The sequence below is a fragment of the Engystomops pustulosus genome, chromosome 11, assembly GCF_040894005.1.
Source record: "Engystomops pustulosus chromosome 11, aEngPut4.maternal, whole genome shotgun sequence".
Lineage (NCBI taxonomy): Eukaryota > Metazoa > Chordata > Amphibia > Anura > Leptodactylidae > Engystomops > Engystomops pustulosus.
This window is the reverse complement of record NC_092421.1, coordinates 15,007,479-15,029,258: the sequence shown is the minus strand read 5'-3', so window position 1 is coordinate 15,029,258 and position 21,780 is coordinate 15,007,479. Positions and strand designations below refer to the sequence as shown.

Genomic DNA, 21,780 nt, shown 5'->3' with positions numbered 1-21,780 from the left:
ATGTGTCATTTTATCCAAAAAGAAATTTGTAGCTCAAATGTGCACCAGGTCTGGACGTAGAGTTTGTGGTGTGGCTCAGCGGACCAATGTATTACAAGAAGAAGTCACGTCTTCCCTCAGAACATAGGAGGTTTGCACTGGCATTAGAAATACCTTCTCCCCACAACATGAAGACTTTCAAATGTAGGAACTAGGAGTTCACTAGCTACAAGGCGAGTTTAGCCTCTTGCCTCAGGCAGCACCAATTTCAGCAAGAATGGGACAGTAACCTGCCACAAAGCAGAATTTAACACTTTAAAAAAATTGCATGGAGACACTGTATTCAGTACCCATGTTCCAAAAAAAAAAAAAAAGAAGACCTGATCTTATTGCTACTGGGTGGAGCGCCGCTCTATAACTCAACCTCAGGTAGCCGGATGTTCAGGTTCACCTCTGGCTGCATGGGGTGCTTTTAGAATAAGATGTCAATGGCCGCCAGTGGTTTTAGAATAAGATGTCCAACAAGCTACTGGTTATGATGATCCGGTATACACATGCATCCTTATAGGTGGGGGACTAAGATTTACTATTGTCCTCCACAACACAGTACTGACAAGTTGGGGCCTTAGCACCAGGATGACAAGAATGGTACCATAATATGAGTAAATGGAGGAGCGGATTGAGTATACACACTGTTCCCTATGTCCATCGATTCCATATGGACCCAATGTTCAGCACTTTGTTGTGGATAGAGCATAAAATGTCCGAAAGTATATACAAAGTGCAATATATGGCTAAAAATGTCCAGTTCATCAAGCCATCAATATCTCTTACCTCCCCCTAGCCTCATCTTGATTAGCATAAATTGAGCTAGTGTGAGTGTTAACTACCACTACAGGAGGTAGAGCTTCAAAGGAATCCCTCAGCCACAGCGACTCCAGGATCTTTCAATTTTGAAATTTTGTTTTGACAACAGTCATAAATATCCCCATCCAATACGTTGGTTATGGACAGTTATGGTCCATCTCAACCCAAGGGCAGAGACATTTTTTTCAAGTTGGTATAGCCAGGGGACCACATACATATGGATGCTATAGGTTCTAGCAGTCTTGGACATAGAGATATCTCTGAATGGAACCACAGAAAATGGGTCAGGTTTGGTATCAATGTGATCTAGGGATTCACCAGGGTCCAATGACCCCAAAACCCGACCCTATGACTTTGCATTGAGAAGCTAGAGCTTCTCCAAGGTTCTTTACTTAACACCAGGTAGGAGGGTGCTTAGAGCCCTACTGTTGGTGTACAGGGGTGTGTCCGCACCCAATATAATCAAAGCACCCCTGAGACCCAGTGTCTTTTATTTTTCTGGGGAACCATACCATCACAAGTGCAGGAAGGATCTTAAGGTATGGACTATCAGTTCCCATTAGGCCCACACAAGGCAATTTACATACTGATACTTGTAATCCTACCTGTGTACTATGTACTTTACATAACTGTGTGTATGTATATATGTACCGTTTGCACCCTTAAGGATAATAAAATATAACATTTAACCTGTGTTGCTCTTTTATCTCGATCCACGAATCCCCACATCCGGGTCTTGAATTTATACACGCTACTATACGTTACCTTACGGACCAGGCTTATATTAAAGGAGAACTGGTGGCAGCTTATTAGGGTTGATAGGGTTCTGTTTCACTGAGGTTTGTGAAAGTCTTATAGCCTTTCAGGGGTGTAATTTATTGTTGTGCCATATCCGGATGTTGTGTAGACAACGAATTCACTTTCTCCGCCTTCCAGAACCAGTGCATTCTGGGAGTGTCTATAAAAAAAAAAATTGATCTTGTGTACCTCTCGGGGTACAAAACATCACATTTTCATCACAACATATATTGCACTATTTTCATCGTTAGGAGTTGTCCTGAGATTTTAACACTATCCTCTATCCACAACTTAGTCCTGATCAGTCTGACTAGAGAGACCCTTATGGCATTACCGGACATATAGAACCTGCTCTATCATTCATGTAACGTTTCGGCCCCCTAAAGGGTACACAAGGTCAATTAATTATCCTTTTATAGACACACTCAGAAAGCACAGGTTCTAGAAGGAACAGGAAGTGATTTAAAGTTGCCCACACAACGTCCGTATATGACACAACGATAAATCACAACCCTGAATTGCTATAAGATACCTCTCACTAGCCTCAGTGAGACAGAATATTATCAGCCCTGATGAAGCTGCCACCAGTTCTCCTTTAATATAAGCCCAGTCCGTAACGGGATTATATAGGATGAAGAACCAACACGGTGGCATGTATATAACTGAGACCTGGATGTGGATCGAGATAAAAGAGCAACACAGGTTAAATTTTATGTTTAATTAAGCTCACACAATAGATATATATATACAGTTAAGAGTACAAAATACAATGGTAGCACTACAAGTATCAGCAATTCGTACGTTAGTTACCTTATGTGTGGGCCTAATGGAAACTGATTAGTCCTCACCTTAAGATCCTTCCTGCCTTCTGATGGTAAATGGTTTCCCAAGAAGCAGCAAGGGACATCAGGGGTCCCCCTGCACACCCCAGGAGGGCTCATAGGACATAAGGTATTAAGTCCAGAACTTTGGAGAAGCCATAGCTTCTCAAGGGGAAGTCATAGGGTCAGGGTTCTCGTATCATTGGATTCAGGTGAATCCCTGGACCGTATTTAAACCAAACCTGACCCATTTGCTATGGTCCCATCCCAAGATAGTTATATCTCTGTGTCCAAGCATGCTGGAACCTAGGGAATCGGGGCACTATGATCCCCTGGTTACCCAGATTACAAAAATGTATATTCCCTTTGGCTGAGATGGACCATAACTCTACAACTGTCCCTAACCAAAATACTCGTATTGGTCTGAGATTTTATAATCCTTTTGTCTTTTGGTTTAAAGATTGGGGGGAAGTCTCCTCAAGCCTTTCGGAGTCCTTGTGGCTGCAAAAGGTGTCGGTTAATAGCTACCCCCTACAGAGCCAGAGTCCCTCTGCAGCCTTTGTAGTAGGACGTTTCCATAGGCTCATTAGTTATACAAGATAAGGTTAGGGGGAAGTAAGGGATATTAATGGCTTGATGAACAGGACAAAACCAGGCATGTGAATCTCCCTCGTACATGTATGTTCATCACAATATCTGGCATGTGAATCTCCCTCGTACATGTATGTTCATCACAATATCTGGCATGTGAATCTCCCTCGTACATGTATGTTCATCACAATATCTGGCATGTGAATCTCCCTCGTACATGTATGTTCATCACAATATCTGGCATGTGAATCTCCCTCGTACATGTATGTTCATCACAATATCTGGCATGTGAATCTCCCTCGTACATGTATGTTCATCACAATATCTGGCATGTGAATCTCCCTCGTACATGTATGTTCATCACAATATCTGGCATGTGAATCCCCCCTGTTCATCACAAGTGGGAAACGATCAGCATCCCTTGTAGGGAACAACCATAAACATCTGTGCCAAATCCTAAACTATAGTTCTGGCAGGAGATAGAGAGGAAACCTAAGATGTCCCTGACCCGCCTTGTGCATGACCTCATATACCAAACTGTGCAAGAAAAGACAAAATATTGACATGAAACAAACTGCAGACAAAACAAATAAATGTGTCTTCTGTATTTCACGTTTCATTCTCCGCTCAGGGCATGACTTGTATTTATGTAGAAATGATGTTGTCAGGTCTGATGGGTGCACAATGGTGTTTTATAAGAAGATTAGGCATAAAATTAGTTCTACTTAATTCTATTTTAACACATCCCTGCTCATCGCGAAATAAAATATTCCCTTCTTACCGGCTTTCTTTTATGCTTATGATAATGGGACATCTGCAGATTCAGATTTTTTTTATTTTTTTTTTAAATACTAAACATCTGTTCCATGTACAATGGAAACCCCGGGTCCTGGCGCATCTTACACCGAGAATCACAACTTCTGTAACAGAGTGATTTACAGCCGCTTGTGGGACATGGAAAGGGTTAGTCATTTTATGGTTATGGCTATGATTTTTAAACAAAAAATAAAATAAAATCAATTAAACCAGGGACACATCCCACCTCCCCCCCCCCCCACTTCTGCCTAATGTAAACGGGGTAACAGCATGTGAAGCTGGTAATGCAGTCCCCCCTCCCGGGCCATCCTGGTCCCTTAGCATAATGTTAAACTATGTGAAGAAAGGAAGAGATACTCGGCACTAAACTGCAGACTTGAATGGCAAATATTCCTAAAATCTTCTTTATTCAATACGAAGAATAAAAACAGAACACATTTCCACAGAGACCAATATCCGGACCTACGCGTTTCGGCTGATCAAGCCTTATTCATGGTCTTCTTGGTAGATCGTATTGAATAAAGAAGATTTTAGGAATATTTGCCGTTCAAGTCTGCAGTTTAGTGCCGAGTATCTCTTCCTTTCTTTACTTACTGATGTCTTAAAGTCTCCACATGATCTACGAGCACCTGCAAAGGATGAGAGGCTAAGCGGCTGGAAGGGTGAGCTGGAATCGCACATTGTGCACGACCTTGTTTCTAATGTTGAACTATGGTTTTAGAAGAAAGGAGACCATGGACAACCCTATAAGATTACCACAATCACAGTGCCTGGGTCCATGAGTAAGTTTCCCTGGATGTTTTTGGTAGATGTTCTTCAAGGCACAACCTTTTTTGGTGCGAGGGCCACATTGTCATAACACTACCCTTTAGGGGGCCACACTATTAACAAAAATATACAAGAATATAACTACTATAACATTGCCAGGTCTTGTCGCTCTTCTCAATCAGGTAGCTCCCCTCAATGTCTGTTACCCCCTTCTCGTACAGTAAATCCACCCTGGTCTCCCTAAGCGAGCTTCTCCTCCCAAGAGTAACATAGGGATATGAGGCAGAAAGAAGATGCTCCAGAATTTTTCCTTCCAAGAGAATTACATTTGTTTTATTCATACATATGTGAGCACAAAGACAAAATCTCCCTAATCTTTCTCCATTCTCTTTCCATAGGACGTCCCCACTAAACTGGTCGCTAAAGCGGTGCCTCTGCCAATGACAGTCCGTGGACACTGGTTCTTAAGCCCAAGGACTGAGTACACTGTGGCCGTACAGACGGCATCGAAACAGGTGGATGGAGATTACGCGGTGTCTGAGTGGAGCGAGATCATAGAGTTCTGCACAGCAGGTGAGAGCCATCTCTTGTCCCCTCTTATCCTAAAATCCAGGGGGTGAGGATTGGGAAGGTAGCATCAGACAGAATTTAGAACAACTGTTAATGAATGAATACTTTTATGCAAATACAAGAAATTTTGTCTTATCTTACAAGCAGATGAAATAATTTTTCTTTAATATCAGGTTTCTTTTCCTGCTTTTCACATAGAAGTCTATGGAGAGGATAGGAGGTAAAGGAGACTGCATAGACCTGGGGGGGGGGTCATGTGATGTCACACAGGTGCACCGCTTGTTATATCCCTGGTCATGTGATGTCACACAGGTGCACGGCTTGTAATAACACAAAGCTCTGATAACTCTGCGATATAACAAGCGGTGCACCTGCGTGATTGATTTCTATCCACAGAAATCATTTCTATAAAATGACAGCAAGCAGAGATCTAGAAAACAGTGAGGAATTGATACAGAAAGTGTATTGGAAAACTGTCTAACTTTTCATAATACAAACAATAACATTCATTTGCTGAAATGGAAACACCCCTTTAAGACTGGAAATACAATGTAACATATTCCCTGGAGCAGTGGTGCTTGCAGGCAGAAAGTTTTCATGGAATTATATTTAGAGACCTGTGGAAGGAAAAATGTTACTAATTTATGAGTTTTACTCTAAACTTTAGAACAATAGATGAGCGACTTTTTCGAAACGGTTTGAATAAATTGATTTTCTTTCAACTTTTGTTTCAGATTACTCAAAGGTGCACCTCACACAACTGATGGAGAAAGCGGAAGCGATTGCAGGACGGATGCTGAAATTTTCAGTTTTTTATCGCAACCAACATAAAGAATACTTTGACTATACACAGTAAGAGATCGCTATATGCCCAAAGTTACACAGGGTCATAAGATGGGACGCAGAGCAGTGTCAGATCTCGCCCACGGGAGAGCGTGGGCCCAGGGCCAATTGAAAATGCTACCCCCCCCCCCCCCCCTGTGCCCAATGCCGCTACCTTACACACTATTAGTCAGTCATTAGACACCGGCATTAGTGTCCTCGAGCACCTTACAGGGGATGATGTGTTTCATTAGAAAGAGGACTTCTTTATGATTTCTCATGTCCATGGTTTCCAGCCCCTGTATAATAGATTCCACCATTGACAGTATATAGTGCGACTCCAACCCCAGTACACACAGCCTCTTCTCCCCCCCCCCCCCCCCATATAAACGGCTTGCTCCCCCAGTATATACAACCTGGCCCCCAGTATACACAGCCTCTCCCCCCCCCCCCCAGTGTATATATCCTGCCCCTGGGTATAGACAGCCTGCACCCCTCCAGTATATACAGCTTCTCCCCCCCATGTACACAACCTGCCCCCCCAGTATATATAGCCTGTACCACCACCCAAATATACACAGCCTCCTCTCCCCCCCCCTAGTATATACAAAGCCCCCCCCCCAACAGTATACACAGCCTATCAGCTACTCGCAGTATACACAGCCGCCTCCCCCCAGGTATATACAGCCAGCACTCCCCAATATACACAGCCTCCCCCCCCCCCCAGTAAATACATCCTGCCCCCAGGTATATACAGCTTGCAACCCCACAGTATACGCAGTCCCCCCCCCTAGTATCTACAGCGCACATCCCCCCCCCTGTATGCACAGCCTGCCTCCCCACCCCCAGTATATACATCCTACCCCCGGCATACACAGCTTGCAACCCTCCAGTATACACAAACTCTCCCAATATACACAACCTCTCTTCCCAGTATATAGCCTGCCCCCTCCAGTATACACAGCCTCTTCCCAGTATATAGCCTGCCCCCTCCAGTATACACTGCCTCTTCCCCAGTATATAGCCCCCCAAATAAACATACACAGCCTTTGCCCCTAGTATATATCGCCTGACCCCCACCCAAATATACACAGCCTATCACCTACTTGCAGTATATACAGCCTGCACTCCCCAATATACACAACCCCCCCCCCCCCATGTAGCCTGCTCATCCCCCAGCATATACAGCCGCTGCCCCCAGTACACCAGTTTAGGAAAAAAAAAATGGTTTTACAGCTGACACCCATTTAAAAACTTTTACTTACCTCCAGTCCCAGCGCTTCCACACAGTTCTTTTTCTGCTGGCGGGCGCATTGTGTATGGTGACACACGCCAGCCTGTGTCCTGCAGAGCGGTGCGCACAGAGATGATGTGCTGCACGTCGGCGCCTTAAGGGCGCCGAATTTAGATTTTTCAGGTAGTACAGGCCAGCCAGCATATGGAGAGTCCATACTACCAGCAGCGAAATGCCGCCATTTAATGGCTCCGCAATCTGCCGCCTGAGGTGGGGACTTCACTAATGGCCCCATAGCAGGCTTCTGAAATGATACTTTATACATACACACATTTATATACTTCTATGAACACATTTACACACATACTGATATATAAATGTATGTACTTACCGTATATAATTATATACACATACAGTATATAGACATGTATATTAACATATTGCACATAAAGTATACATAAAGTAAATTTGAAATCTATATTAAAAATCTGCCGATACCGCTTTTAGGAAAACCGTTAACCCCTTGCTCTTCATAGTAATTAGTGATTTTTATTCTATGGGTCAATACGATTATGGGAATACCATACTTTATGATAGTGATATTTTTTCTTATGTTTTACAATTTTTTTCTAAATAAAATCTAATATGGGGAAAAAAAATTGTTTTTGCATCGCCGTCTTCCAAGTGGCATAACACTGTTTTTTCTCAATGGAGCTGGTTGATGGCTTGTTTTTTGCAGGACATGTAGTAATTTACACCAGTATCATTCTGGAATAGATGTTTTTTTTTTATCACTCTTTATTTCATTTTTTTTGTGGGATGAAATGGGTAAAAATCTTTTTTGGCGGTTTTTAAATTCTCAAGCAGTTTTAATGATTATTTTTTATTCTACGGGTTCTTACGGACAAGGGTGATTGGGTTATGATTTTGACCTTTCACATTAATGTCATTTTATATGCTTATGTGGATTTTGGGCATTAATTTATAAATACATTTTTCATTGAATAACTTTTTAAACTTTTTTTTTATTTATTAAAGTACCATATGTAGGAAGTGACTCTCAGACTTGAAGGGGCTATAATATTCATACTGCCCTGTGCCCCGTGTAGGGCATCTTTCACAAGGACGAAGGACTCATGGAGCCAGGAGCCCCTTAGGCTCATTTGCATAAAGTGTTAATTGCATGCCATTTACATACACAGTCTTACATACCTACCTGGTGGTAGATGTCCTTTAAAGCAGCTACCAAAATCTCTATATATACAGTAAAGATATTTGTTACTCTAATAACGGTAATGTTTTAAATATAAAATAATTTTTTTTCGAGGCAAGTGGTTTGAGATGCAGTCTGGGACACGCCACAAGCCCAATGAGTGAGTTTCTCAGACAAAATAATAATATAGTAAAAAAAAATAGTACCAATTGCCAAGCTGATAAAAGTTTTCCACGTACCTCTCGTTTGTCAAAAGCCATGGTGACCGGAATATTTTTAACACTTTTTTTTTTTTCAGTGAACATTCTGTGTTGTACTTTCTCTAATATTTTTGAAATTTAATTTTATGACGATAATATGAATGTCTGTCCATCTACACCGGTAATATAGTGGTTTTTCTACAGGACACACCATGGGAATGTCATGCAGCCCTCTCCAAAGGACAACAGCGGCAGCCACGGCTCTCCCATAAGCGCCAAACTGGAAGGAATCTTCTTCAGCTGCAACACTGAGTTCAACACCGGCAAGCCTCCACAAGATTCACCGTACGGGAGGTACAGGGTGGAGATCCCCGCTGAAAAACTCTTCAACCCAAACACCAACTTGTACTTTGGGGACTTTTACTGTATGTACACGGCCTATCACTACGTCATCGTAGTCATCGCTCCGGCAGGATCTCCAGGAGATGAGTTTTGCAAGCAGCGCCTTCCTCAACTGAGCCTGAGCGACAACAAATTTTTGACCTGCACCGAAGAGGAGGGAAGCCTTGTATTTCGCCACGCCCAAGACGTGATCTTGGAAGTCATTTACACTGACCCCGTGGATCTTTCTTGGGGCACAGTGGCAGAGATCATTGGGCATCAGCTAATGAGCTTGTCTACTGCAAACGCAAAAAAGGATCCCAGCTGCAAGACCTGCAACATCAGCGTGGGACGTTAACGAGCCGATCAGCCGACCGCGCAGCAGTTATCCCTCCCTCTTCATTCTTACCAGACGTTTTGTCCGGAAGCATGCAAAAATGCAGCTGTCACCAAAAGCATACACTGAAATTATAACTCCTTAACCCCTTCGCTGCCTGACGAAGCCTGCAAGGCATTGCACTGTAGCTCCTCCCGCAGCAAAGGACCTAAATAGCTTTTTTTTTTTTAAAAAACTTTTTTTTTTTTTTTATTATTTGTGAAGTTGATGCTGCTCTTAACCACTACAAACCATTCTGTTCTCTGCCAACTGTTAAAATCTAGATGTTGCAAATGTTAATATTTTTTTTTTTTCCTTTTTTTTGGGTTCATTTGCCGTTTTTTTATATTCTTGTTTTGCCAAACATAACAAAACTATATGTAGTCTGCTTTAGCAAAAGGTAAAAAAGCAATTACCAATTCTGGCTTTATTGGGGTGTCTAAATAGCAATTATTTTAAGTTACTAAAAACTATTTGGGAACTAAAAATTATTATTAAGAAAAAAAAAAAGCATGAAAATTTCAGCATGATTGGAGCTCTCCAAGCCTAGAAACGTCAGCACTTCCAATGTCGCTCGACAATTGTTAAATGTTAAAAAGATACTAGCTTAACAGGAAACAAATACTGTATTCCACCATCATAAATATGATAGAAAAATATTTTATTTGTACCGTTGTATAAAATATTTACAAATCATATAGAATATATAGAGCACATTTTATTAGCAAGTGTATACATGTCATAAACCATTCTTCCCTTATCAAAGATGTAGACTGTAAACTTCATCAAGTCGTGTATACGTTCCTGTTATTCTTGCTTCAAAAGATTTTAATTAAAAACAGAACTGAAGTCATTGCGATTCATTATGTCGAAAAACAAAAAAAAAAAACCTCAATAGAATGCAACCATCACAAAAGGTCATGAAATTATTTCACTTGCAAATAGTAATTATATATATATCTAGAATTATTATTTTTTTTTTCACTCCCAATAAACAAATTTGAAAACGTCTGTTTTTAAAATCATGCACTTTGGATACAAGAGAAGTAAGAAAAGTTTTCCGACTCATTAGGAAGAGTTAAAAACAAAATCATAAATAAAAGACGAGTGTTTTGCCCGATGGCAAAAGACACGACGGATCTAGAGGTTGTGGGTGCCACGGGTGTAAGAAAAGGGAACGTTAGCAGCAAACTCTGATACCACAGATCATTCTGTCTTCCGGAATCGGACTTTATTCCGAGAGAGTTCAGTAGAATCAAACATGAGGAGATTAAGGCAGCTTTGCATATTTCAACATTCGTCAAAAAAATATATATAGAAGGTCATAAAACTCGCCCTAACTGTAGGAGGCAATGAGGTGTCTGGAGCCTGCGTATGGGAGGTGCATTGTACACTGCCACACACTAGCAGCGCCCCGTCAGCTTGGCAGAAAGGGGGTCATTTTTACAAGAAAAAATAAAACAAGGTTATTAATTTTCATTAACTATTTAGTGTGGTGCAAAAGTTGTCAACAGAGAAGTGACCAGAGCCTTATAGAAAGAAGCTAGCATTTGTTATAAGACATCGGGTGATATAGTGTATGACCGTATATGGCGTCCATGTGCATTGTGCACGGTAAGCACTTGTGTGTCACCGTACCATGACGTGGCCAGGAAAAAAAAGATGCTGCATCTTTAGCTGTACTTACAGCTATGGAGAGGGGGAAGGGTGAGGAGCGCTAACCCCTCCAGCCGAATGTATGCTGGTCCCGGTGTACCATGTGAAAGGATCTTAGACAGCTGAGAGTGGAGGTTCATCCCTTGGAGTCAGAGGCGAGTTATACAACGGGGCTTTCTTTACCCTATCAAGATGTCATATATCAGGTCAAGTGGAATTTCCATCTGTGCTGCCATCGGGTGTGAAGAGAAACTATTATAGGCGCCAGGTCCTGCTTTATAGCAGGCCCCTGATGATGGCCCCCCATCTTGCTGCAGGCGGTGCTGCTGAGACGAGAGGCCAAACTCTCCCCATGGATGGTGCCACCCCGGGTCACTCCACAAACCCAATATTTAGTACCTACAAAGCCACCAAAGCTTGTACAGTGTCAACGTTTAAGGGAAAAGCCCCATTGATGAGGGAAAGGGGATCAATCAACTGTTCCTAAAATAAGGGACAACATAGAAAGAGAATTATTACTGTATATAGAGAATGGACTGAAACAGACCTGTCAGGAGAGCAGACGGCTTCCATAAGGTGACCAGGGATTGGTTTTCTGCTACTATAGGAAAACAGAAGAAATTGGCTTGTGGTGGATCATGTATCTGGTCATAGAATTTTCGGAGAAAATTCTAATAAAATATTTGAAGAGGAACCAAAGAGGTTCCAAAAGATCAAAACTAAACGTATCAGTGCAAAAATAATATGCAAATTACTGGCTGAAGTGATCTGAAGTGAAGTGATAGACCCTATAATGGCATGAAATGGTAGAAGCCCCCCCCCCCCACGTATCGGGTGCTATTAGTCTGTGCTTTTCATTGGATAATGAATAAGGGAAATTCTCGCTCCATGAAAAGGTTGAATTTATTTCTACGATTACATATGCAATGCTGCTTTAATTTTACAAAGATGCTCAAAAAAATAAATATTCTGAAAAATACTTTTGCTCTTACAATATATGAAACTAGATATGAAACACCAGACGCTGAGCCCCATAACTTTGTAAGGAACGCCATGTTGGGGGCTACATGTGTCCTCATATATATATATATGACAGTAAAACATATCTCTTAGATTACATTATAATGCAGTGTTCGGAAAGTGCAGTCATGTCGCTTACATTGTTGGCCTTTGGTTGAAGACGAGAACGTATGGTTTCAACAGAAAAAAATGGCAAAAACCACAGCTCAATATCAAAGAAATAGGTCACTAGAGAATAAATATATACAGCCTGTACACGGCATAAATACCATTCTAAAATCACGGAATATTTTTATTTTAAAGAGGTTTTTGGGAACTATCCCTTAGGCAAGGGCAATCCATATCATAGCACTGGGGGTCTGACTCCTGACACTCATGCTGGGGGGGGGGAGGCAGGATTTCGGGTGCCCCTTTAAACTGGGATCTTAACGCCAAGCAGTACCGAGCACAGCTCTAGTACGTACTCCGTGACTGTACCAGGAACAACTCCTACAAATTACACAGTCCTTGTGGCCCAGTCCAGAAGAGTGCAAAGAGTCTGACCCCCACCCATAGGATACTGATGGATCTAAAGTCCCAGAAAACCCCTTCAATGGGTTGTACAAAAGGTTAAAAATTATGTCTGCTTTCTTCCAAAAATATCGCCTCTCCTGACCATAGGTAGTCGGCGGTACTGCAACTAAGTTCCATTCATTTCTATACAGCAGAGCTACAATACCAGTGCAAACCCTGGTCAGGTGTGGCGCGGTTTTCCATAGAAAGCAGCCATGTTTTTCAGCCCTACACAGTTCACTATTATCTCTGCTCTGTGGGTGATGCCTACAACCTATCAAAGGCACTTCAGACAATGAAGCAGAAAATGTGTAACAATAAGGAGCTACTTAATGTCATCCTTCAAATAGGAGTTTGGCAAAGGAAAACAACTCAACACACACACACAATATGGTAAAAATCTTAAGAACTCAGTCCCATTATTGACCTCTAGCCCGTTTCCACCATAATGCCCTTCAGCAGTATTCGAGACAGGGACAAAGTCAAGTATGTCCACCTTTGGTTTTCCCACTGTGGAGCGCCAACTCAACAGTCTAGGTCCAAGATACTAGAAAACCCAGAAAGCCTCAGCTCTGCGTCATCCCTTGTCATTGCTATCAGGTAGTGTGTAACTAGTAAAGTGCATCAGAATGTCAGTGTCATACATGAGTGTGCAGAAATACAGCTATTTTATTCTTCTGGAATGCCGCCTCTATATAGTCTTCGATACGTCTTGCTTGCTGATCAGGACTTCCAATAAGCGAAGCTTGGCTTTGATTTGTTTGTATTCACAGTACTCTTCAGCCATCGGGATCCGGTCTTCCTTCTGGGCACTTCTGGAACACAACGGACCAAAGTGACATTGAGAGTGAGGAATACAGGGCCATAGATGAGTAACATCATGCAAAATACCTGCACTTAATATCAAACCTAATGCAAGTAAAAACTTCATACATGGATTAAGCCTTCCCGTACATGAACTTGGGCAAAATTGGCAGTGGAAAAAAAATGTTTTTCTCTCTATTAATTAACTAACTGCAGTGGGTTCTGATCCATTATAAAGTGCAGCCACCTAGAGCTTTGGAGGACAGAGAAGTGCACGGACAACCCATCAATTTTAAAGGGAACCCGTCACCAGGAGACCCATTTTTCGCACTCCCCCAGTCCCCACAGAGCATAGTACATACACTGCCAAAGTGTTTTTGTATAAAAAATTGGTTTTACAGAAAAAATATGTTATATTGTACCTTTCATTAGCATGTGCTGTGTGACTAGGCAGTTGCCTTTTGGGAGGGGCTGGAAAGGAGCAGTTCCCCCCCACCCTTGGGATTCAGCTTCTCCATGTGACCTTTTCAAATATATGAAAACACCCATCACTTGGCTTAGCGACGCCCCCTGCTCCTCTACAGCCAATCCCGAGTGAGGGGAGTTATTCATATATTTGAAATGGTCACATGTTTCCCAAGGGTGGGGGGGGGACTGCTCCTTTCCAGCTCCTCCCAAAAGGCAACTGCCTAGTCACACAGCAGATGCTAATGAAAGGGACAATACAACATATCTTTTTTTCCTGTAAAACCAATACAAAAACACTTTGGCAGTGTATGTACTATGCTCTGTGGGGACTGGGGGAGTGCTAAAAATGGGTCTCCTGGTGACAGGTTCCCTTTAAAGTCTATCAATATTATGCAACAATCAAAACAATAGTCAGTTAAAGTTTACAGTTCATCAATGTAGCCACAAGCCCAGTGGTGTAACTAGAAGCTGATGGGCCCCAGTACAAAGTCTGTGCCGGGCCCCCGACTTATGTATGGTTTATAGTAATAGTCTTCCCATATGGGAAATTGAGACCTTATGGGCCCCCTAGGCCTCTTGGGCCCGGGTGTGACCGCACCGTCTTCACCCCCTCAAGTTACGCCCCTGTACAAGCCCTCCGACCCTTGAACCAATTATGAAAATGGTTATGAAGAAGGGGTCCTACATACAACAATCTCTGCTCAGACCCTTTCATCTGCCGGTTAGACACAGGATGTCACAGGAAGTTTTAAGTCCTGCTGCCGTTGGGTCACCCATGGCTCCCGGTGATGAACAGTAAACATTAACAAGTATAATATGGGTGACCCTATTAGGGTCTTAAAGTAGTTCGCCTCTTATATTAAACTTTACTACAAATACTATGATTACGGTTAAACAGACTACCTTCCAGTTTGTCGTAGGAAGTGCTCTTCAAATTCTCGTAAAGCTTTTCTTAATCTTTTCTTATCTGCTCTGGTTTCACGGAGGTGATCGAGAAGTTCAGGCCTAAAACACAGAAGGGAGAGTGGGTCAGAACTAGGGAAAAGTCAGTGTCCAACACTGGCTATGGTCAGTAAAAGCAGGTTCTTTCCCCCATATTATAATGTGCCGGTGCTCCAGAATACTTAGAAGACCATACTATACTTTATAGAAGGTCTCGCTTTTGTCCGGTCTTATTTAAGAAATCCATTTTATTAAACTCCCCCAGGAGTTCATGGTGGGAAAAAGGTTTAACAACTGCTTACCCTGCTCTGCCTGGTTCCGGTGTTGTTGCAGTACCTCTGGTTTTTGGGTCTGTATGCAGGGTCACTGCAACCTACGATTGTCCATTAAAGGGGTTGTCCGACTATTCGAAAAATATAGCAAGCGGGCTGCGGAAAGGTTTTTAAAATAAATAAAGCGCTAATGCTCCCGGTGTCCCACGTCGCAATCAGTCTAAGGTGTGCCCCTGTTTGTTTACAGGGTCATGGCAGCTTCTGGGCCGTCCCTATGGGCCAGCGCTGTATCGGGCACTGGAACAGGAGTTGCCAAAGCTGAACTGCCGTACTCCTGTCAACAAACAGGGGCATGGCTCCGACAGACCACGGTGTGGGGCACTGGGAGCACCGGAGGAGGGGAGCAAAGCTTTATTTATTTATTACAAAATAGTCCTTCCCGGCCTGGCTGCTAATTTTTTTCTAATAGTCAGACAACCCCTTTAAACTCATTGGATGAAGGGGGTTGTGTGACACCTCTATTCCCTGGCCAAAAAAACCTGAAGCACCAGAGATCAGAGGTGGAGCAGGGTAAGTGTGTTTTTTTTTTCTTTCCCACCCTGGTCCCCTGGATTCTGAAAAACCCCTTTAATTGAATTCAATGGCAACAAGCTGTAATGTCACCATCAAAATCCATCATGATAAACCAGGGATAACAGATTCAAAGGCTGTTACACTGTGAAGGAGCACTCCCCCCTCCCAATGTGTGCTTCCTGTAATATGCAGAGATTACAGAAAGTGTAGGGGGGGGGGGTGAGGCTGAGGCCTGCTGCAACACAGTAACAGCAGCTTGTGAAGCCTGAACACAGAGGGCTTCGGTAACACCCCCAGAGCCCTTCATGCTCATTAGCATAATTTTAACAGTTGATTTTAGAAGGAAGGAGGCCATAGAAAACAAATATAAGACAATTACCAAAGTCACAGTGCCCGGATCTATAAGTAAGGTTTATCAGGATGGATTTTGATGGTAGAAAAGTTGGATTACACTTCAATGTATCTAAGCTACAATAACAGACACACACCATGAACACGGGTGACGCTAATTTGGAAGCCAAGCAACTATGACCTCTTGATACATCAAATAATTTAATATGGCCCAATCCCCCCCCCCCCCCCCAACTGTACCTACATCTAAATTTTCTTTAAGAGGAATTTTCCAGTATATAAAACTGAACCACATGTAGTACCAGGCACAGCCACTATAGAAGGCATGGCCCAGTGTCGGAAAATGAAGACCCAAACACCACGACTCCTCCAAATAGTGGATCCGTATTACATGTCAGACACCATCAAATGGATACTAATAACCTCTAATCATCTGACAATACCCCTTTCACATTAAGAGGATGAGTGCTTAGCGTTGTCCAAAACAAAAAAAATGTGGGGAAAAAAAACCCCAGTCAACATGTGGCTCTTATGGTGGAACAGAAAAGCACGGCAGTGAATATTAGCGATGTCTAACGTTATAAATATTAAATGGTTAAAGCCATTGTCACCGCAGGGAATGTCCTTAATTATGCAGAGGTGGTTTTTTTTTTTAATATTACTTCACTAATTAAAACTAATTGGAGACTACACAGTAATCTATGCAGAATGTATAAGCAGAGTAGAGTATATGGAATACATCAGAACAGGTTTGCTGGGTATAATAGGATAATGCAGAGCGGTACGTCATCAGCGGCTGCAGATATTAGCACTTGTTAGGACTGTGGAGTGTGACCCCTGCATAGAGCATCCTGCAAATCCTAGGACCAGGACCTGACTACAGCATCTCAATCCTCAGGTCCCTACAGCCGTATACTGGGGCAATACTTGTGTCCTGGAGGAAGTGTTTCCATAGCATCTCCATAATACCGCATCCAATGAAACACGGTGGGGCACATTTACTTACCCGGTTCCTGTCGCAATCCCGCGGTGCGTTGTCTGACGAGGATTCGGAGGTGCCGCATTTCACTAAGATCGTGCGCCTGATATCCTGCATGTGTTGCTTCCCCCGCTGAGGTCCGCCGGAGTTCACCTTCTTCTTCCTGGTGCATGTAAGTGCTTGATCTTGCGACACAATTAGTGTTTTAAATTTCACGTTTTTTCTGAATCAGTCGAGTTGTCCGACGGCCACGCCCCGATTTCTGTCACATAAAAGCCAACGCCGATGCGCCAAAATCCGATTGTGTGCACCAAAAACCTGGGGCAATTCGGTGCAAATTGGAAATATTCGGGAAACCCGACGAAAGTGCGGCGTTCGGACCCTTGTTAAAACACAGGGGCTCATTTACTATCTGATTCTATAAGAAATCAGAGGTAAAGTCTGATCTTTTTATTACAACCTCATACATCTGGTATAATGCTGTAATATGGCCACATTCAAAGGATCGAACTCTCAATTTGGCCTCCAGGATATACATATAGAATCACGGGCGTAACTACAGGGGTCAGTAGTGGATGCAGCTGCTATTGCACCCACAGTGTCAGGGGGTCCCTGCATCCAACATGACACAATCAAGAATGGAGGATGTGCACCATTATATACATATTATGCTGCACAATGTACAGTATAATATGTATATGGCGTAACTAGGAGAGGCAGGGCCCCATAGCAGGCTTCTGAATGGGGCCCCCCTTCCCACTTCAAAAATATACTTTTTTCTATACTCACTTGTGCGAGTTACACACCATACATCGTATACATACACATACAGCATATATACATCACATATAGGTACAATGCGCAGCATAATATGGATATAATGGTGCACATTATCCACTTATTAGTTTGTCAGGTCAGGTGATGGGGCCCCTGACACTGTGGGCCCCATAGCAGCTGCTATGACTGCTACCTCTGTAGTTACGCCCCTGTATATAACAGTGCACATCCTCCACAGTACACAGCTGAGAAGCCACTCAGGTACAGATGTTAGGGGAAGGGACTGCAGGATAAGGGAATCTCTCGTCTCTAGCTTCCTGACAGCCACTTCCCTACAGTGACATTGCTGTATAAGAAAATGTATATATCAGTGGATAAATGTGTGCACTGTATAAGGTTGTGTGTGCATTATATGATCTTTGACACCGACTTCTGATAAGGTTTTAAAATGGACACTGTACTGGTTGCTTCATCACGGTAAGGTCTTTGATCCATTCATGCTGGTGGTCAGGATGGAGCCAGAGGATGGGAGGAAAAGTCTATACTGCCACTGAGACTTAGTATGTATAACAGGTGTGTTTATGCGTGACATAGGATGGAGGTAGCAGTGCTGTGTGTTTATGCGTGACATAGGATGGAGGTAGCAGTGCTGTGTGTTTATGTGTAATATAATGGAGGTAACAGTGCTGTGTGTTTATGTGTGATATAATGGGGGTAGCAGTGCTGTGTGTTTATGTGTGATATACTGGAGGTAGCAGTGCTGTGTGTTTATGTGTGATATAATGGGGGTAGCAGTGCTGTGTGTTTATGTGTGATATAATGGAGGTAGCAGTGCTGTATGTTTGTGTGTAATATAATGGAGGTAACAGTGCTGTGTGTTTATGTGTGATATAATGGAGGTAGCAGTGCTGTGTGTTTATGTGTGATATAATGGAGGTAGCAGTGCTGTGTGTTTATGTGTGATATAATGGGGGTAGCAGTGCTGTGTGTTTATGTGTGATATAATGGAGGTAGCAGTGCTGTATGTTTGTGTGTAATATAATGGAGGTAACAGTGCTGTGTGTTTATGTGTGATATAATGGAGGTAGCAGTGCTGTGTGTTTATGTGTGATATAATGGAGGTAGCAGTGCTGTGTGTTTATGTGTGATATAATGGGGGTAGCAGTGCTGTGTGTTTATGTGTGATATAATGGAGGTAGCAGTGCTGTATGTTTGTGTGTAATATAATGGAGGTAACAGTGCTGTGTGTTTATGTGTGATATAATGGAGGTAGCAGTGCTGTGTGTTTATGTGTGATATAATGGAGGTAGCAGTGCTGTGTGTTTATGTGTGATATAATGGGGGTAGCAGTGCTGTGTGTTTATGTGTGATATAATGGAGGTAGCAGTGCTGTATGTTTGTGTGTAATATAATGGAGGTAACAGTGCTGTGTGTTTATGTGTGATATAATGGAGGTAGCAGTGCTGTGTGTTTATGTGTGATATAATGGAGGTAGCAGTGCTGTATGTTTGTGTGTAATGTAATGGAGGTAGCAGTGCTGTGTGTTTATGTGTGATATACTGGAGGTAGCAGTGCTGTGTGTTTATGTGTGATATAATGGAGGTAGCAGTGCTGTGTGTTTATGTGTGATATAATGGAGGTAGCAGTGCTGTGTGTTTATGTGTGATATAATGGAGGTAGCAGTGCTGTATGTTTGTGTGTAATATAATGGAGGTAACAGTGCTGTGTGTTTATGTGTGATATAATGGAGGTAGCAGTGCTGTGTGTTTATGTGTGATATAATGGAGGTAGCAGTGCTGTGTGTTTATGTGTGATATAATGGGGGTAGCAGTGCTGTGTGTTTATGTGTGATATAATGGAGGTAGCAGTGCTGTATGTTTGTGTGTAATATAATGGAGGTAACAGTGCTGTGTGTTTATGTGTGATATAATGGAGGTAGCAGTGCTGTGTGTTTATGTGTGATATAATGGAGGTAGCAGTGCTGTGTGTTTATGTGTGATATAATGGGGGTAGCAGTGCTGTGTGTTTATGTGTGATATAATGGAGGTAGCAGTGCTGTATGTTTGTGTGTAATATAATGGAGGTAACAGTGCTGTGTGTTTATGTGTGATATAATGGAGGTAGCAGTGCTGTGTGTTTATGTGTGATATAATGGAGGTAGCAGTGCTGTGTGTTTATGTGTGATATAATGGGGGTAGCAGTGCTGTGTGTTTATGTGTGATATAATGGAGGTAGCAGTGCTGTATGTTTGTGTGTAATATAATGGAGGTAACAGTGCTGTGTGTTTATGTGTGATATAATGGAGGTAGCAGTGCTGTGTGTTTATGTGTGATATAATGGAGGTAGCAGTGCTGTATGTTTGTGTGTAATGTAATGGAGGTAGCAGTGCTGTGTGTTTATGTGTGATATACTGGAGGTAGCAGTGCTGTGTGTTTATGTGTGATATAATGGAGGTAGCAGTGCTGTGTGTTTATGTGTGATATAATGGAGGTAGCAGTGCTGTGTGTTTATGTGTGATATAATGGAGGTAGCAGTGCTGTGTGTTTATGTGTGATATACTGGAGGTAGCAGTGCTGTATGTTTGTGTGTAATATAATGGGGGTAGCAGTGCTGTGTGTTTATGTGTGATATAATGGAGGTAGCAGTGCTGTATGTTTGTGTGTAATATAATGGAGGTAACAGTGCTGTGTGTTTATGTGTGATATACTGGAGGTAGCAGTGCTGTATGTTTGTGTGTAATATAATGGGGGTAGCAGTGCTGTGTGTTTATGTGTGATATAATGGAGGTAGCAGTGCTGTATGTTTGTGTGTAATATAATGGAGGTAACAGTGCTGTGTGTTTATGTGTGATATAATGGAGGTAGCAGTGCTGTGTGTTTATGTGTAATATAATGGAGGTAACAGTGCTGTGTGTTTATGTGTGATATAATGGGGGTAGCAGTGCTGTGTGTTTATGTGTGATATAATGGAGGTAGCAGTGCTGTATGTTTGTGTGTAATATAATGGAAGTAGCAGTGCTGTGTGTTTTTGTGTGATATACTGGAGGTAGCAGTGCTGTGTGTTTATGTGTGATATAATGGAGGTAGCAGTGCTGTGTGTTTATGTGTGATATAATGGAGGTAGCAGTGCTGTGTGTTTATGTGTGATATAATGGAGGTAGCAGTGCTGTGTGTTTATGTGTGATATAATGGAGGTAGCAGTGCTGTGTGTTTATGTGTGATATACTGGAGGTAGCAGTGCTGTATGTTTGCTTGTAATATAATGGGGGTAGCAGTGCTGTGTGTTTATGTGTGATATAATGGAGGTAGCAGTGCTGTATGTTTGTGTGTAATATAATGGAGGTAACAGTGCTGTGTGTTTATGTGTGATATAATGGAGGTAGCAGTGCTGTGTGTTTATGTGTGATATAATGGAGGTAGCAGTGCTGTGTGTTTATGTGTGATATAATGGGGGTAGCAGTGCTGTGTGTTTATGTGTGATATAATGGAGGTAGCAGTGCTGTATGTTTGTGTGTAATATAATGGAGGTAACAGTGCTGTGTGTTTATGTGTGATATAATGGAGGTAGCAGTGCTGTGTGTTTATGTGTGATATAATGGGGGTAGCAGTGCTGTGTGTTTATGTGTGATATAATGGAGGTAGCAGTGCTGTATGTTTGTGTGTAATATAATGGAGGTAACAGTGCTGTGCGTTTATGTGTGATATAATGGGGGTAGCAGTGCTGTGTGTTTATGTGTGATAATGGAGGTAGCAGTGCTGTGTGTTTATGTGTGATATAATGGAGGTAGCAGTGCTGTGTGTTTATGTGTAATATAATGGAGGTAACAGTGCTGTGTGTTTATGTGTGATATAATGGGGGTAGCAGTGCTGTGTGTTTATGTGTGATATAATGGAGGTAGCAGTGCTGTGTGTTTATGTGTGATATAATGGGGGTAGCAGTGCTGTGTGTTT

The 21,780-nt window shown here is 42.4% G+C and overlaps 2 protein-coding genes across 11 annotated transcripts in view; one reads left to right on the top strand and one right to left on the bottom strand.

Annotated features, from left to right (window-relative positions):
- The window catches only part of PHYHIPL (phytanoyl-CoA 2-hydroxylase interacting protein like), a 96,132-nt gene extending 85,843 nt beyond the window's left edge, over nt 1–10,289 (top strand). For all 3 annotated transcript variants that reach the window (XM_072131208.1, XM_072131209.1, XM_072131210.1), the window contains 3 exons: nt 5,039–5,213; nt 5,945–6,062; nt 8,884–10,289. In XM_072131208.1, coding sequence (XP_071987309.1) covers nt 5,039–5,213; nt 5,945–6,062; nt 8,884–9,418 — 828 coding nt within the window. In that variant the 3' untranslated portion in view covers nt 9,419–10,289. The remainder of the gene's footprint in view (nt 1–5,038; nt 5,214–5,944; nt 6,063–8,883) is intronic.
- A 1,687-nt stretch (nt 10,290–11,976) lies between these two features.
- Nucleotides 11,977–21,780, bottom strand: part of FAM13C (family with sequence similarity 13 member C) — a 190,421-nt gene continuing 180,617 nt past the window's right edge. For all 8 annotated transcript variants that reach the window (XM_072131207.1, XM_072131200.1, XM_072131202.1 and 5 more), the window contains 2 exons: nt 14,840–14,941; nt 11,977–13,479 (listed from right to left, as the gene is read on the bottom strand). In XM_072131207.1, the coding sequence (XP_071987308.1) occupies nt 13,356–13,479; nt 14,840–14,941 (226 nt within the window). In that variant the 3' untranslated portion in view covers nt 11,977–13,355. The remainder of the gene's footprint in view (nt 13,480–14,839; nt 14,942–21,780) is intronic.